This window comes from Antechinus flavipes, chromosome 2, assembly GCF_016432865.1.
Source record: "Antechinus flavipes isolate AdamAnt ecotype Samford, QLD, Australia chromosome 2, AdamAnt_v2, whole genome shotgun sequence".
NCBI lineage: Eukaryota > Metazoa > Chordata > Mammalia > Dasyuromorphia > Dasyuridae > Antechinus > Antechinus flavipes.
This window is the reverse complement of record NC_067399.1, coordinates 370,172,124-370,188,972: the sequence shown is the minus strand read 5'-3', so window position 1 is coordinate 370,188,972 and position 16,849 is coordinate 370,172,124. Positions and strand designations below refer to the sequence as shown.

The 16,849-nt window shown below is 39.4% G+C and overlaps 1 protein-coding gene across 1 annotated transcript in view; it reads left to right on the top strand.

Moving 5' to 3' along the window:
* The window catches only part of ASPG (asparaginase), a 123,092-nt gene that overhangs the window by 39,814 nt on the left and 66,429 nt on the right, over positions 1-16,849 (top strand). The window contains exon 7 of the mRNA XM_051978275.1: positions 11,575-11,687. Within this exon, the coding sequence (XP_051834235.1) occupies positions 11,575-11,687 (113 nt within the window). The remainder of the gene's footprint in view (positions 1-11,574; positions 11,688-16,849) is intronic.

Genomic DNA, 16,849 nt, shown 5'->3' with positions numbered 1-16,849 from the left:
TTCTGTGTACCCATTGTACTCTCTGAGGGTAAGGATTATCTCATTTTTATATTTGTATCTCCAGTGCTAGCATAATATCGGTACTTATTTAACAAATGAATCCAGGAGTCAAGAACCCTAGGAGTGAACCTTCCTAGGTGTGCTTATGTGCTTTCTTTGTCCTCCTTTAGGGATAGGCATCCAAAGACTCCTAGAGATGAGTCATTTCTGTGTCTGGTGAACTCTCAGCCTAGTATAGTAGCAAGACCACTGGAATTGAATGAATGAATGCAGAGATGGGTAAGGTGATTTAGTGCCAGAATTGACAAGAACCAGGTTTCCTGACTCCCCATTGTCAATTCAGTGTAGGGAATGGGATTAGAATAATGGGTAAAGAATGAATAGATAGAGAGATAGAGAATATTGGCTAGCATTTATAATAGTATTTATCTCATTCAGTCCTTTCAATAACCCCTGGAGGTAGGAGACATTCCTATTTTACAGATGAAGAAGCTAAGGCTGAAATAGGCTGAGTTGCCTAGGGTCATGTAGATAGTAAGTATCTTGAGTTAGGAATCAAACTTGGGTCCTACTAACTATAGGCTATAGTAAGTGCTAAGGATACAATTAGAAGTAAATAAGATAGTCTTTGTCTTTAAATAGTTTACATTCTAATGGGGGAAGACAATATATAAAGAGAAGTCCGAAATGGGAACATGTGACAGAATAGAAGATTGAATTTGGGAATGATGAGACAAAAGCTGACCTATTAGAGTTGAGGAACCCTTAATCCAAGTCACCAGTGGGGATATTGTGTCACCAAGTAGTTGTAATTTGGATGGAATAATCCAGGAAAATCATAATCACAGTAATATTAAGAATTATGACAATTCTTCAGGAGATCCATGGTCCTGATCAGTGGTGTGGCTACCTTCTCATTCTTTGATGCAGATCTCTGTGTATATTCACCCAAGACTGATTTGCATGCTGTGTTCCTTCTTGTGGATATTTTTTCTGAGCCTTCCCCCCGCCTCCCAGAAGGTCTGCTCAGTGCATTGCATATTTTTCTCCAGTGCTTTGAATATTTCCTGGATAACAGAGCAGCTCTCAAGTTAGCCCTCTGTCACCACTCAGAGCTGTTAGATCATCAGCACCTCTCTGGTTCTTTTACACATGTTTCCTTATACCAGTAAGATAGTAGTAACTCGCATTTTTTTTGCAAGATTTACAAAGACCTTTCCCCCACAACATTCAGGTGCTCATTCTTGTATTATCAGTGAGAATCTTAGTGGACTTTAGATACCATCTATTTCAAAAGTTGCTAATTTTACAGAAGTGAAAACTAGTAAGTGATATACAAGAGACTTGAACCTAGGACTTTTGACTTAAAGTCTTAACATTCTGTAAAATTGTTGTCAAGAACAATCTACAGATGGATAAGAAAGCTATGTCAAATTATCCACTCTAAATCCTTTATCTTCAAGAGGGGGAAAATGAAGGCCCTGTTTTAGAAGAGAAGAAATTTGTCAAGCCAAGATGAGAAGGCACTTCCCAGCCTCAGTTACCCTGCGGAGAGATGAGTCACATCCTTATCTCCGGTATAGGGTGGCAATTCCTGGTGGCTCCAGTACCCACTGGCAGAGTGCGGGGGAGTTGGCTGTGTGAATCATAAGCCCTGTGCTAGCTTCCACCTGTCCAAGTCCCAACAGGCTGCAGCAATCAGGTAGTGCCGAGACATCAATGAATAATTGGGTGAATGAGTTATTGCAAGGGAGGCAACGTGGTGTGATAGGAAGAGCATGGAGTTGGGAGTTGGTGAGACCTGAGTTCTAGACCCTGACTTTGTCACTGACTCGCTCTATGACATTAGGAAAATTACTTCCCATTTATAAGCTCAGTTTCTCCCCTTTATAAAACAAGGGATGAGGGCTTGGACTTTAACAGTAGTATCAAACTTAAATACAAAGGGGGGGCCACTATCCCATAATAAAAATCCCTGTAGATCACATGTTGACTTGGTTTTAAAATGCACTGTTGGGGTGCAGTGAATAGAGCATCAGCCCTGAAGTCAGGATCACCTGAGTTCAAGTCTAGCTTCAGACACTAGCTGTGTGATCTTAGACAAGTCACTTAAGCCCAATTGCCTCAGGGAAAAAAATCCATTGTTACCTGCTTTGTCACATTTTTCTTTATTTTGCTAAATATTTCCCATTTCTGTTTTAATCTGGTTTGGGCTACACTCAGGAATGTTTCAAGACCCATATTTTGACACTACTCTCATGTTCTTGAATTCTAGAGTCTTGGAAAAAAGATTATAATATTGGTTCATTGCACACCCTGACAGCCCCTTCCAAGCTGGAAAAACTTTGAGTGTAGGCCAAGTGGCAGACAATATTTCATCCATCCAGATACAAGCCTTCCTCAGATTAAGTGCCAAGAATCTCGTTAGTAGAGGATTAGCTTCTAGTTGATGGAGTTTTTTTTTTTTTTTAATGATTTTGTTGTTGTTGAGTTGTTTCAGTTTTATTCAAATCTTTATGACCTCATCTGGAGTTTTCTTGGCAAAGATACTGTAGTAATTTGCTATTTTATTTTTCAGCTCGTTTTATAGATGAGGAAACTGAGACAAATAGGATTAAGTGACTTGTCAAAGGTTTCATATCTAGTAAGTGCCTAAGACTGGAATTATACTCAGGAAAAGAAGTCTTACTGCTTCCAATCCCAGCACTCTCTCCATTGTACCACCTAGTTGCTGGTAATAACAACTAATAAAAAAAATTCATTATACATCTATAGGAGACTTTAGAGGTCCTCCATTCTAGCAATGAGGAAACTGAGGCTAGGGAATTTTGCTCAAGGCAAAGGATAGTATCAGAGGCAGAATTTGAACTTGGCATTGACTCAAGAGCCAGTGTTTTTCCCACTACATGATAATTGTCATCCATTGAGATATGGAAGGATATATCATAGGTCTTTAGAAGTAGAAGAACAGTGGAAATAGAATTGTGTTTGGGATCAGAGGACCTGGCTTGGAATTCTTGTTCACTACTTCAGTGAAGATCCTCTCCTATCTGTCTCTACATCTGTGATTTCCTTCTGTACCAAGTACAAGACCTTGCTAACACTGGCCACCTGGGAAATAGTTATATATTAATTGACTGTGACTAGCTCAAGGTCATAAAACTAACCAATCACAGAAACCCCATCACCTGACTGCACGTGACACCTTAAGAAAACCCAGATGTTTCTTGTTGCTTAGATGACACAGCTGCTGGGGATTTCCCTGACTGAGCAGATAGCCTAAAGGAAACTAGCAACTTTCTGTGTCACTGTATTTTTTTGGCTCTCCTGATGTTTGATTCCATTGAGAAAGGAACTCCAGTGTGGTGACTTCTTCCATCAAAGCAGATTGTTCACTTATCTGTAACTTAAGAGAGTAAGAGATTTGCTTAAGGAACTGAGGGGTTTCCAGGGTTACATGGTACATGCTAGAGCCAACATCTGAACCCAGGTTTTCTTGACTCCCAGGCTGTCTGTCTACATATACTGTGTCTTTGCATTACAAGGTAGAGCAGAGAGGGAAAAAGAATGGAAAACTCAGAGACAAAAGAGAACAGAGGAGGAGGCACAATGTGCCAGAATACTTACTGAAGTGGTCCTTAGGGTCGCTTAACTTTCTTGGTTCTTCCACTCATGCTGATGTACTAAAAGAGTACAAAGAGTGATGACTACTGCTCATGGTTCTTGGAGAACCAACTGATTGCTTCAGATTGCTGAGAGATTGATTGGATAGGAGAAGAGAGCATTGTCCTCCCAATGATAACCTTTGTACTATCCTGGTTTTTCTCTCTCTAAGAATGGTATCACCTATCAGTTGGGGAATGGCTGAATAAATTATGGTATATGCATGTAATGGAATATTTTTGTTCTGTAAAGGATGATGAGTAGACTGATTTCAGATAAGCCTGGAAAGACTTAACATGAACTGATATGAAGTGAAATGAGCAGAACCAAGAGAACATTGTACATAGTGACCACAAGATTATGTAATGGTTGGCTGTGATGGACTTGACTGTTTTCAGCAATGAGGTGATTCAAGGCAATTCCAAGAAACTTGCTTTTTTAAGATTTTTATTTTTTAGAATTGAGACTTATAAGTATTTATTGTTCTTAGAACGGATAAAACCCATAAAGTCAACTTTTTTTAAAAAAAGCTTTTTATTTTCAAAATGTATGCATAGTTTTCAACATTCACTCTTGCAAAACCTTATATTTCAAATTTTTTTCTCCTTCCCCTAGATGGCAAGTGATCCAAGATACATCATGCTGCACAAGAAAAATCAGATCAAAAAGGGAAAAGAAGAGAAAGAAAACAAAATGCAATTAAACCACAAAAAAGTGAAAATACTATGCTGTGATCCACACTCCAACTGTATAGTCCTTCAACGCATAACATTCATTAGCCCATAGAAACTAAAAATAGAAAGGATCGACAGAAAAGCACGTATGTGAATGTTCTGGGATACAATCTATAAAAATTGAATAGTACTTTTTAGAGTTTTGAGAACTCTCTTAAGGTTTTATCTGTGCTAGGATAATTTTTTTCTTCAAAAAAAAAAAGATACTGTTAATTCTGTCTCAGAGACATCTCTTTTCTCAGCTTCTTAAATCTTCCATATCCCAACTCTTCATAATTCCAATAGACATATGATGAACAGTGCTATTTGCATCCAGAGAGAGAACTAAATGTGGATCAAAGCATAGTATTTTCATCTTTTGTTGTTGTTGTTGTTTGTTTTTTTTGCTGGGCATTTTTTCTTTCTCATATTTTTTTCTCCTTTTGATTTTTCTTGCATAGCATGATGAATATGGCAGATGTTTAGAAGAAATGCACATCTAAACCTTTATCAGACTACTTTGCTGAATTGGGGAAGAAAGGGGGAGGATAGAAAGAGAGAAAAATGTTGGAACACAAGGTTTTGCAAAGGTGAATGTTGAAAACTATCTTTGCATGTATTTGGAAAAATAAAATTCTATTAAGAATTTAAATTAAAAGAAAAAGAATGGCATCAGAGGAATTATGGCATTGTATGGTATGGTCCCTGAGGTGTGTTTCTGCATAAAGGCAGCCTAGTGTAATAGAAAGACAATTTGGCATTGAAAATCCGAAGACCTATTATCTCATTTGATTTGCTACGTTTAAAACTCCATGCTAGCTGAGGAGAGAGATGAGAAGTTTAGCTGAGATGTATTTGGGTAAGACAGAGTCCTATCCAGTCTTTATTGAGGGATAAGACACTGATAAAGGAAGCTACAATACACAGTCTATATTGGTTCGCTTGTTGTCTTGGGGAGAAGAGAGGGAAGGGAGGAAGAGAGAAAAATTTGAAACTCAAAATCTTTATAAGAATGAATGTTGAGGGGCAGCTAGGTGGCACAGTGGATAGAGCACCAGCCCTGAAGTCAGGAGGGCCCGAGTTCAAATCTGGTCTCAGACACTTAACACTTCCTAGCTGTGTGACCCTGGGCAAGTCACTTAACCCCAATTGCCTCAGGGGAAAAAGTACTTCAGATATGTTATTTGGTTTGTTTTTCACAGTAACCCGGGCGGGGATGTGTGTGTGTGGGTTAGATGCTATTATTATTCCCATTTTACAGATAAGGAAACATAAAAGCCATGATTTTCTCAGGATCAAAACAGCTAATAAGTGTCTGAGGCAGAATTTGAACTCATGTCTTCCTATTCCAAATAAAGCATTCTGTTCTCTGTATTACTGTCCAGGGAAGATTTCAGTGCCCTAGGTCAGTGGTGTCAAATTCAAGTAGAAATGGGAGTCATTAAGCAGTATATAAGGTCCCTGAAGGTTGCATATTGATTTAGATGAGTACATGTTAATGTTATGTATATTTTATTTTATTTTTTATTTAGTTTGTTAGAATGTTTCCCAATTCCATCTTAATCTAGCTGGGGTTCTTGGGAGTATTGTGGAGGTGGAGTTGACTAGCCAGAGAGGAATCGGGAAAGCTCATGGAGCTGCTCAATATCTGAGCCGAGATTTTAAGGAAACTGGATTCTGAGAAATGGAATAGAAGGGGACATTCTGGACTTGGGGGATGGTCAATGCAAAGCCACAGAGATAGGAGCTGGACTGTCGTGTGAGGAGCGGCAAGGCAGTTTGGTCAGTAGAGTAGGAAATAATGAGGCTACAAAGGAAGATTGGAGCCAAATTGTGAGGGGTTTTGCATGTCAGAAGAGTATGTATTTGGTACTTGAGATAATGGGGAGTCATTGAGGTTTCATTAGCACAGGAATAAATGGTCAGTGCCTTAAAAAAAAATGTCATCTTAGCAGCTGAATGGAGGAGGGAGTGACTCAAGGCTGGAGCTCAATTTAGCCATTGCTAAATTAGCCCAAAGGAGAGGCAATATGGGTTTGAATAAGAACAGTGAGTGGAGAAAGGAGAGGGTGAAGGGTAAGGATAACACTGAGGTTGCTAACTTGGGTGATTGAAAAGATGATGATTACCCCTACCTACACCTTCAGCCCCTACCTCCACTCTCAGGAATAGGGAAATTCCAAAGAAGGATGAACTTTTGGGAAAAGAGCAACTCTTATTAATATCCTAGTGGCTTATTCATTTTGACTTCTCTGAAGTGAATTTTAAAATCTCTTCCACTTCTACCTTAGTTCTCAGACTGGCCTGGTTTTTCCCTTGGCCCAGTTGGTATGAACTCAAAAAGAGGCAGTCTCATTTTACCATTCGAACAAAGAAGTTGGGGGCCTGGAGGTGAAAGGGGTCTCTGGGGTCGTCCAACCTAACCCATGCAGGGAAGGGTAATTATATGAGGGTAGCAGCTCTCTCATCTAAATGTTCCATCTTCCCCAGAACCCATTCCTAAGTACAAAAATTTTTCTATAGCATCCCTGGTAAGTGGTCATATACCCTTCACTTGAGATGCCCCAGTAAATGAGGACTTCATTACCTCCCATATGATGGAAGCAACTGGTGGCTCAGTGGACAGTGCTCCGGCCCTACTGGTGCAGTGTTTGGCCATCAGAGACCCTATAAAAATGCCTATTCCCTTCCCCAAGGAGTTCATTCTACTTTCAGGCAGTTGTAATTTATAATGAAAGCTGTCTTTGCATTGAATTGAAAGCTCCCTCTCAACTGTGTTTCTGTCTTGTTCCTAATTCTTTCATACTTGAAGAAAACAAACTACTCCTTGTCAGGCTAAACAGCCTTAGTTCTTTTCGATGGATTGTTTTGAGTCCCTTCATTATCCTGGTGCTGCTCAGTGTTTCTGCCTCCCCAGCATTAAATGGTGAAAAGAATCCTGTCTTTGGAAGCCTGGCTTCCTATATAACTTTGGGGAAATCCCTACCTCTCTACATCTTAATTTCTTCAACTATGAAATGTAAGAATTAAATTAGAAGATCCCTAACATCCCTTCCAGCTCCAAATCTTTGATCTTCTGATGCTAGGGGTTAGGTACACAATGGATAGAGTATTGGGTCTGGAATCAAGGAGTTGAATTCAAACCCAGCCTCAGATGCTTACTAGTTCTGGGCAAATCAGTTAACGTCTGCCTGCCTCAATTATATAAACTATAAAATGGGGTTAATAATAGTATCTGTCTCCTAGATTGTTGTGAGTATCAAATGAGATAAATAGTTGCAAAGTTCCTGGCACATAGTAGATGCTTAGTAAATGTTTGCTTCCTTCCCTCTTCCACATATGACCTCTAGACCCACATTATTCCACATGTAGTCTGATGTATAAGAGTAGAGTACAAGAAAATCATCACTTCTGGGGGCAGCTAGATGGTTCAGTGGATAGAGTCCCAGCCCTGAAGTCAGGAGGACCAGAGTTCAAGTCTGATCTCAGACACTTAACACTTCCTAGCTGTGTGACCCTGGGCAAATCACCCAATTACCACAGCAAAAATAAATGAATAAAAATAAAATCACTTTCTTGGCCTAAAAACTGCACTTTTATTGATGGGTTTTAAACTGTCTTAATTTTGGGGGCTGTTGAATTATTGACTCATTGTCTTCTAAAAGACCTGGATCCTTTTCACTTGAATTTGCCTGTAGTTGTGACATTGGGTTTAGGTTAGAATAGAGATTTTTGATCTTCTTACTAGTTCTGATTATCTGTTTCTGATGATAATGCTGAATCAATAGATAGGGGTCTGATTATTAGAAGGCTTTGAAAGATATTTTTAATGTGTCATTTCTTTTTCTGGAGAAACAGAAGCAAGAAGAAAGAGCAACTTAATAGAATGGGCCAAGAGTGATGGTGTGAGAAAAATTATGACTCTGTTCAAGGTTCAGCACACAGTAGGCACTTAATAAAATGGAATCAAATCTCTAAATTTTTGGACATATGGCTACATATGATGTAGTGAATTTCTCATCACTGAAAATACTGAAGCAAAGAGATTTTATTCAGAGGACTCTTGCAGGGGGAGGAAACATAGACTAGAGATCTTTGAGGGATCTTTTAAGATTATTCTGATTCTCTGAGATAGATGTAATCAGCAGAGGGAGGCCCTGGGTGCTTCCTGAGTCTAACATTCCTCTTGCCTTTCCCTGGGGATTGAAGGACTTTGCGTGAGATGTTCTGATTGAGTCACTGTTTATCTATCAGTCTATTTAATTAAAAGCCAGGGGCTGGTTTGTAGGCAAGAATTAAAGTCTCTGTGTAAATATTTTCCCCTTGGAGCCATAACTCTTGGAAAACTGGAAGGCAATAGCACATCGACCCTCGTTTGCTTCCTTATCTGGTTTCCCAGCTGAGACAGAATTCCCCTGTTCGAATGATCCTGGCCCCTCCATTGTATGGGGTCTGATTGATGGCAGGACAGTCGGGGCTGTGAGGAGCACCATTAATATTCACAGACACTGTACCCAGATCTTTCTGCCTATCTCCCAGATCATCACCCCTACTTCCCATGACCTTGAAGTTGCAATAAATTCACAGCCTTAGTTTATGAAACTTAGTTTATTAAAAATACAAATGAAAGGAGCATGGAACTACCTTCCATAATGTTGTGCTAAGAGGTAATTACCGGAAAATGGGATTAGGAATCCAAAGATTAGTGCTGTGATCTCTCAGTAAACTGCCTGTGACATTGAGCAAGTCAGCTCACCTGCCTCAGTTTTCCTATCTGTATAATGAGAGGTTTGGCTTACATACTAAAGTCTCTTCTAGCTTTGACATTCTATGTTCTGTGTAATAAGGTTATAATATTCTATATTCTATGTTATTTGAGGGCTTTCTCCCTTTACTAATTTTTTTGGTTTGTTTGTTTTTTTGCTGAGGCAATTGGGGTTAAGTGACTTGCCCAGGGTCACACAGCTAGGACATGTTAAGTGTTTGAGACCAGATTTGAACTCAGGTCCTCCTGACTCCAGGGCTAGTGCTCTACCCACTGCACCACCTAGCTGCCCCTTTTTGTTTTGAGGTTATGTTTGAAGTTCCCTGCCACCTTGTAGCGTTCATTGGTGGGTTTCCTTAAATTGAGGCCACCTGGAGAGTGGCATTTATTGTACATGGTCAAAAAGGCAGGGACCTAGGTCACATTCCATTCCTTGAGGGCAGGAATTGGGCTTGTCAGAAGTCTCTTCTAAGTCATTAATAACTAACTTAACAATAAGATTAATAACAACAATAATAAATCACTAATAACAAAATTTTATATCATTTTAGCAATTACCAAATGTTTTTCTGCCAATAACCCTGTGAAGTAGTTATTTCAAGTGCTGTTATTGGACAGTGAGGGGCTTGGCATTTAAGAGCTGAAATTGGGGTCAAAAAGATCGAAGTTTTAGTTCTGACCCTGATACTTTGGTTGTGTTGCCGTAGACAAATTTCTTTTTTAAACTTCATTTATTTATTTGTGTTTGTTTTCCTAGACAACTTTCTTAATCTTTTTCAGCCTTCATTTGTAAAATGGGAATGATAATGATATTAGTCCCCACATCCCAGGCTCATTGTGAGAATCAAATGCATTGATGTTTGAAAAGCACTTTGAAACACTTAAAGTTCTATGTAAATGTTAGCTTTTATTATGGTCTTCATTTTACAGAGGGAGATCCTGATACAGAGGAGAGAAGTGGTTTGGACATAGTCATATAACTAGAAAGTGCTGGAACCAATATTTGAACCCAGGATTTCTGGCCCTGAGTTTAGTAATCTTATTCCTAAAAAGCTGCTTTGGGTTCTACGTAGAATACAGGACTGTGTAAGGCTTATTTCTTCCCTTCAAAGAGCTCACTGGAAAATTCAATACCTTTTGAGGGAGAAAGGATTTGGGGGTCATCCGGTGAAACCTGAGAAGTGGTTGTTCTGCTTCTACTTTGACCTGTTTTTCTCACAAGTTTTCTTTAAATATTAATTTCATTTTTTAAAAATTATATGTGGAGTTTAGGTATTTCCTTCAGCTTGGAAAGGTGACTGGAAGGTCAAACAAATCCTAACATATCAAATTTCATTTGTTGTCTTTGTTTTTGTTCAGTAATGTCCAACTTTTTGTGACCTCATTTGGGGTTTTCTTGACAAAGTTACTGGAATGACTCATCATTTCCTCGTCTAGCTCATTTTACAGATGAAGAAATTGAGGCAAAGTTAAGTAACTTGCCCAGAGTCACACAGCTGATAAGGGTCTGAGGCTGGATTTGAACTTGGGAAGATGACCCCTGGCCTGGTACTCTACTGCACCACTTTGTTGCTCTTGTCTTGCCTTCCTTTAAACAAAAGTATTCAGAACACAAAACATCAGATATGAGTGAAAACTTAGACTATATAATTTAAAATACTAGAGAGAGAAGTGCCTTCACAGTTACTTAGTCTAATCTTTTCATTTTACAAATGAGGGACAGGGTATTGGGACCTATAGATAAAAGGAAGAGAAAGTGTTCAGATAATGTTAAAATAAGATAAAAATGTAACTTCAGACCCTTTTACATACTCCCTGCTCTTTTCAAAATCCTGATCTTCTATGATTTCTCTGACCCTTCACACCTGTTCCATCTGTTCATTGTAATCTGATATCACTGGATAAGTATGTTGGGAGAAGGCGAAGTTGAAGGGAGGCTGAAGACCTGGTGTGATTGTCCTATACTCTTGACAGTCAGTACCTTTGGCCAAACAAATGTAGTCCAAAAGAGATGTACTTTGTTGAACATCAGTTGAGTGTTTTTGTTTGGCCTTGCAAACTAGGCTGGGGTGGGGTGGGCTGGAGGAACAGGCTGGGAGTTTGGTGACCTTGAGGAACTCATCTTACCCTGGGGAGACAGGACATGTACACAGATTTTACAGAAGTTGCACAGTCAAGAGTGAGATGGGGTTTGAGTGCTGCAGGAACTCAAGGAAAGGAGAAATGGTCATGGGTAAGGACAGTGGAAAAGATTTGAATGAGGTAGAGTGGATGCAGAACCTGGAAGAGTAGGAAGGATTTGAATGTGGGGAGCAGCAGTAGGAACAAATGGGAATAGCAAACCCTAACCCCCTCCCCAAACACACAGGGCAAACAGGGATTCAGTGATAGCTTCTCCTAAGTCTTCAGTAGCCTTGTTTCTGTGCCCAACAGTCAACCATGAAATCATATTGAAGGCCAGTATGAACAAACAACTTGTGGTACACAGCAACATGGAGAGAAATGTTGGCGTCCTTCGGCTCTATCCTGGAATTACTGCGGCTATGGTAGGCACAGGGACTGGGGCTTGGGATGCTGCCTGAATTTCTGAGATGATCAAGTCAAACTTCATTAAAATGAATGTTATCATTGGTTCTTTTAATTAACAACAATAATCATAGGTTATAGAGAAAGTCCGGTGTAATGTATTGAAGTTCAAATCTCATCCCAGCTAATTCCACGTTGACTATGAAACCCCATTTGGATTTTCTTGACAAAGATACTGGAATGATTTGCCATTTCCTTCTCCAGCTCATTTTACTGATGAGGAAACTAAGGAAAACATAGTTAAGTGGCTAGCCCAGGATCACACAACTAACGAATGTCTGAGGTCAGAATTGAATTCAGGTCCTCCAGACTCAAGGGCTGGCACTCTATACACTGTGTCACTGAGCTGCCCCAACTCTAAGGTGATCCTTAACTCTTTTCTCTACTTTACTTTTCCCATCAGTTTCCAAGACCCTGCTGAGTTATATCTCTTTAGTTTCTCTCAAATCCACACTCTTCTCTCTATTCCCACTGCCATCACCCTAACCAGAGTTCATTACTACTTTACCTAGACTATTGCAATGATTTTCTTAAATGTCTTTCCATCTTCATTTCCCCTCTTTTGATCTTATTGTCAAAATAATCTTTCTTCTTTTTCCTTTTCCCTTTTCCTCTCCCACTTTTTAATGAGCTGAGAGAAGATTCTTTGTAAAACAAATATGTCAATTATTTTCTCTTTGAGCCAACTCTGATGAGAGTAAGATTCACACAATGTTCCTCCCCCTCTCTAAGTTCCCTCAGCTATGATAGGTTTCCTTTGCCTCATCATGGGATGTAGTTTCCCTTTTTTTATCTCCTCTTTCTCCTTTTTCTGACATTATCCCCTTTCCCTTTCTACTTCCCTTTTTTTTTTAATGTTATATCAGTAAAATCAAATTATACATGTGGTCTTTATGTATATCCATGACAGAAATACAGTTCCCAAGAGTTTCTTTTACCTTTTTCTGCTTCTTTTGAGTTCTATGGTTGGAGATCAAACTTTTGGTTTAGATCTGGTTTTTTCTTTAGAAAAAGATGGAATTCCTCTTGTTTCACTAAATGTCCACCTTCTTCCATGGAAGAAAATGCTCAGCTTAGCTGGGTAGTTTATTCTTGGCTGCATTCCAACTTCTTTTGCCTTTCAGAATATCAGATTCCAGGTCCTTCGATCCTTTAATGTGGAGGCAGCCAGATCTTGAGTGATCCTTACTGTGGCACCTTGATATTTAAATTGTTTTTTCCTGGCTGCTTATAATCTTTTTTCCTTAGTCTGATAGTTCTGAAATTTGGCCACATAAAATAATCTTTCTTACACATAAACCTGGTCTTATCACTCCTGCTCAAATCTCCAATGGTTCCCTATTACCTATTCAACAAAGTTTATACTCCTTTGTCCAGCATTTGACACTCTACAGTCTGGCATCAACTTCCCTTTCCAATCTTGTCTCATGTTATATCCTTCTATGCCTTTACGTTCCAGCCAAACTGTACTATTTTCTCCCAGGTAGGCACTGTATTCTCTTGCTCCCATACCTTTGTTCATGTTATTCTCTATGTTTGAATGTTCTCACTCCATCTTTGCCTACTGAATTATAACACTTTCTCTGCAGACCAACTCAAAACGTTGCCTCTTTCAGGAAATCTTCCCTGAATCCCCTGTTTGGTAATTTATGTCCTCAGTTTTCACAAAGAAATTTTATAATTCTCTCTTGCTTTTACTACAGGATATGTTCTAGTAATTTGTGGTTGTATCTTATCATTATGCTAGACTATAAGCATCCTGAGGGCGTGGACCATGGATTTTAACAATTTTATCAAAGGAATGAAAAAGGATTGAGTAAGCACTGTGTGCCAAATACTGGGGATACAAATAGGAAAAGTGAGACACTCTATTTGCTAGGTATTCAAACATTAATTGGGAGAGTCAATGCATTTAAAAAAAAAAAAAAGTTCAGTTGAAGGGCAGATGCATGTGGGCCATATACTAAGACCTGGAGGACTTTGGCAAGAAAGAAGTGGCAAGTCAAATAGCAAGACCTTATGATACTCCATCTCAAATAAAGAACTAGACTTGTGGACTCACATCTTCTTTAGGCTTTCAAGAAGCCTGGGTGAAAGAGGAGAATAGTGGAGGGAAAGCAATCTTGTACCTAGCTATCTTAAATGGATTTTAAGAGACTTGGCCCATGGAGAGGGGTGAGGGGAGCATTCAGTGGGGAAGGCCGCTCCCTGGATGATTTTTCTGTTTTTACAGAACCTTAATTTCCAAGTATATCCCTTCCAATCACTTACCCAGCAAGTTATCCCCATGAAACAGAGAATAAAAAAGAAAAGGGTGGGAGGAGAGGAGACAAAATATTCTTCATTAAGTTTAACCAACACATCCATCAAATCTGAAAATATTATATAGTGTTCCAGTCCAGTAATTGCCAACCTCTAGGAAGAAGGGAGGAACAGTCATTTTCTCAATTTCTCTAGAGCCAAACTTGTGGCTACTTCTCAGAATAGATGGTTAATAAATAAGTATAGAATGAATGAATAGATCATAGAATTTTAGAACTAAAAGAGACCTTAGAACCAATGTAATTCAGCTTCCTTCCTTGAAAAAGGGAAAATTGAGACTTAGAAGAGGAAATGACTTGATCACATAGTAAGTTAGGAACTGAACTCAGAATCATTATCATAACACATTAGGTCCCATCTCCTCATTTTGCAGATGGAAAAACTGTGTCCTAAAAAGAGAGACTCCTCAGGTCCTTTTTTTTTTTTTAAATAAAAAAGATGCTGTAACTATGTATCCCCCATAATATGTATCTACAATAGATTTTTTGCAAGACTTGACATTTATTATTACTGAATCGTCATAGAGTGAATTGGTGGTAGAGCCAGGGTTAGAATTTATACATTTTAAGCTAATTAATTTCTAGTCTTATTAACTTTCAATAACACCTGGGAAAGAGATTTAAAAATTCAGGCTGAAGTGAGACAAGAAAAGGTAAGATTTTTAAATTTTATTTTACCAAAGGACTTACCATATGCTTTATATAGTAAAATGTTTCCCTGATGCATTTAAAATAAAGCTAAATTACAAAAATTTGATTTATGCAAAACTTCCAAGAAGTTAGGTAAAGCCTGTTAAATATGTATTACAAAACCTGCCTGAAATAAAATGATCTGTAAGTTCTAATAATAGCACAAATTTAGACTGAAATCACATCATTCCAGACCAACAGAAAGATTATTAAGACCTAGAAGCAGGGACCTTTTGGGCTTTGGTGCAGCATTTCAGTGTCTATTCTGAAGCTTAATTGGGATGTCCTTTTAACTAACTAAACACATATTTCTCTAAGTAGGCTTAGATTTATATAAAAGGCAGAGGAATAGTGGAAAGACCTTGGAGTCAGAGGATTTACTGTGTGACTTTGGGCAAGTCAACCTCTTTGGGTCTGTTTCCCTAATAGTAAAATGAGAAGTTTGGATTAGAAGGCCATTAAGGTCTCTCCCACCTCTAGCTTATGAGTTGCTTGTTGCTGAAGATCTTTAATCAGAGGGTATATGACCACTTGTCAGAAAAAGTACAGTGAAGGTTCTTTGACCAGAGAGTTGAATTAGATAAACCTAAAATTCTTTCTTGCATCAGTATTCTAAAATTTCATGACTGACTCTTTGATCCCTAAGATGGGCTGCCATGTGAAATAAAGCTTTCGAATACAAGTAGACACATATGATTTCAAATATATCATTGATAATTGTTGAAATGGAACTTGTAACTGCAATATGACTCGGGAAGGCTGTATCTTATTCAAAAGGAACAGAATAGATAAAAAGGGATTAGCAGAATATGACTGTATTCAATGAATATATCAAGCAATCACACTTAAATCATGGATTCATTGAAGTATTATATAAGGAAATCCAAGAACCAGAAGCAGAAAGCATTTGGGTGAAGACCAGGGGAGAAAGAAATGGCTTGACTTCCCTGGATGCCTCTCTCTCCATTTCCCTCTCCCTTTCTTTTTTTCTCTCTCCCTCTTCCCCCTTTTCCTTTCTCCTCCTCCCCCTCTCCTCTTCCTCCTCCTCCTCTCCTTTCCTCTCTCCTTTCCCTTTCCCCCTCTCCCTTCTCCCTCCCTTCTCTTTCTCCCCTTACTTCTTTTTCCCCCTCTCCCTTCTCCCTCCCTTCTCTTTCTCCCCTTACTTCTTTTTCCCCCTCTCCTCTTCCTCCTCCTCCTCTCCTTTTCCTCTCTCCTTCTCCTTTTTCCTCTCTCCCAACTTTCCTCTCCCCCTCCTCTTCTTTCTCTCTCCCTCTTCCCCCTTTCCTTTCTCCTCCTCCCCCTTCCCCTCTCCCTCTTCTACCTCTTCCTCTTCTCTTCCTCTCCTTCCCCCTTCCTTTCTCCCTCTCCCCCGCTCCATCTCTCTTTTCGTCTCCCCACCTCCCTTTCCATCTCCTTCTCCCCCCCATCTCCCTCTATCCACTTCCCTCTCTCTCTTCCTCTTTCCCTTTCCCCCTCTCCCTTCTCCCTCCCTTCTCTTTCTCCCCTTACTTCTTTTTCCCCCTCTCCCTCTCCCCCTCCTCCCTCTTCCTTTATCCCCTCCCCCCTCTTTTCTCTCCTTCTCCTTTTTCCTCTCTCCTTCTCCCCCTCTCCCCCTTTCCCTCTCTTCCTTTTTTCTTCTCCCCTTTTCTCTCCCCGTCCTCCTCTCCCTCCTTCCCTCTTTCTCCTCTTCTCCCTCTCTCCTTTCCTCTCTCCCTTTCCCTTTCCCCCTCTTTCTTTCTCTCCCCTCTTCCTCTCCCTCTCCCTTCCTTTCCTACCACTTTCTTTTTCCTTCTCTCCCTTCCCCCTAAAAGCAAACTAGCTAAACATTTCTCGATTTCCATTAAGTATAATTTCATCTTTCCAAAAGTAGAGAGACAATTCTCTCTTGAATTGAATTCTCAACAACAAGAAAAGCCTACATTTTGAGGTACGAATGATGGAAACTTTGTAGGGGAGGGACAGATTGATTCTATATGATAATTTGTGATAGAGAAGTCTGACATGTACCATAGATTTTTGAAGAATTCTATTCAAAGACAGACTAGAGGGAGAAGTCTCTTATCTTCCTGGAAAATATATTAAAGACAACAGACAACTTCTTGAAATTGATT